Source organism: Mandrillus leucophaeus, unplaced genomic scaffold, assembly GCF_000951045.1.
Source record: "Mandrillus leucophaeus isolate KB7577 unplaced genomic scaffold, Mleu.le_1.0 Scaffold8, whole genome shotgun sequence".
NCBI lineage: Eukaryota > Metazoa > Chordata > Mammalia > Primates > Cercopithecidae > Mandrillus > Mandrillus leucophaeus.
Genome location: NW_012108696.1, coordinates 731,028 through 732,327, shown reverse-complemented (window position 1 = coordinate 732,327; position 1,300 = coordinate 731,028). Strand labels below are relative to the sequence as shown.

The 1,300-nt window shown below is 64.3% G+C and overlaps 1 protein-coding gene across 3 annotated transcripts in view; it reads right to left on the bottom strand.

The window, feature by feature from the left end:
* Positions 1 to 1,300, bottom strand: part of FZR1 (fizzy/cell division cycle 20 related 1 (Drosophila)) — a 16,690-nt gene that overhangs the window by 12,212 nt on the left and 3,178 nt on the right. For all 3 annotated transcript variants that reach the window (XM_011967334.1, XM_011967335.1, XM_011967336.1), the window contains exons 2-4: positions 676 to 801; positions 486 to 549; positions 273 to 400 (exon numbers count right to left, since the gene is read on the bottom strand). In XM_011967334.1, the coding sequence (XP_011822724.1) occupies positions 273 to 400; positions 486 to 549; positions 676 to 801 (318 nt within the window). The remainder of the gene's footprint in view (positions 1 to 272; positions 401 to 485; positions 550 to 675; positions 802 to 1,300) is intronic.

Here is a 1,300-nt window from a genome sequence, read left to right as displayed (position 1 = left end):
GGGGGGGGGGAAGAGCCCAAGAGGCTGAGCCTGGATTCCTCCTGCACCCCCACTTCCCAGCTTACCTGCTGGGTCTCCAGCCTCAGATCCCAGAGGACCAGGGCCCCTGGCCTGGCTAAGGAGCAGGAGCAGGGTCAGGGTGGGAGGGTGGGAAGCTGGGCCGTGGCCGGGCCCAAGAAACAGGCTCGGGGAGGCAGAGCTGGTGCCCGGGAGGTGGGGGCTGGGGAAGCTGTCACTGGGAACCAGTTCCTGGGGGGGTGCCACAGGCTCACCGTGAACAGACCCTTCTTCTCAGGTGTGGAGGGCTGTAGCCTGCGATCCTCGGTCTGCGGGTCCTGCACCTTCTCGATGCCAGCACCCAGCAGCTCATTCTTGAGCAGGGCGGAGTAGGCCAGGCCATCTGCGGGCACCAAGCACAGTGCGGTGAGGTGGGGCAGGGCAGGGAAGGGTGGGGGCCTGCAGGGCGGATGGGCTGGGACCCTAACCTTTGCCGTTGTCTGAGGTGGCGTCCTTGGCTTTCCGGTTCTGACTGGGAGACTTCTCATTCTCCTGCAGGGAGGAGAGCAGAGACGGAGGGGTTGAGGTGCCTGCTTGTTCCTGGCTCTAGAGCAAGGAGGCTAGGAGGGGCCCTGGGCCTCCCGGGGGGTCCCATCTCCTGCCCGGCCGGCCCCTCACATTGATCCTGTGGAAGTTCACGCTCCAGTTCGCTCCAGCTCTAGAGGGGATGAAGCGGTCTCCATGCTTGCTGGGCGAGGACACGGGGGAGCTGGCAGGCGTCAGGGTCCGCCGCATCTCCGTGACCTGAAGGGCATCAGTGGGGGCCTGTTCTCAGCACTGAGAGCCCCGGCCCCTGAGCAAAGGGGGCTTTGATCTTGCAAACCCGAGTGGAGCCACAGTCACTCTGGGTCAGGGATTTATGTGCCAGAAGCCTCCAGGAGGTGCCAGGCCCACGGGCAGGCTCGGCTTCCAAACACTGCCAGGCAGGAGGGTGGAGAGGGCAGGGCCATGGGACGGGATGGAACGACAGGAATGGGGGCCATGGCAGAGGGGACAGAGCCAGGCAGCAAAAGACCCTGACTGCCCTCCCAGCGCTGCGCGGATGCCACGCATTCACTGTTTCTAAAAGATGCAGGCCTTGACGGCACAAGACATAGAACAGCTGTGCCCAGAACCACCTGGGAGTGTGGTCCCCTCACCCCCATTTCCTGCCACCCACAATACCTGTCTAACCCTCCAACCCCATCTGACTGCCCCCGCGCCACCCACAACACCCGTCTAACCCTCCAACCCCATCTGACTG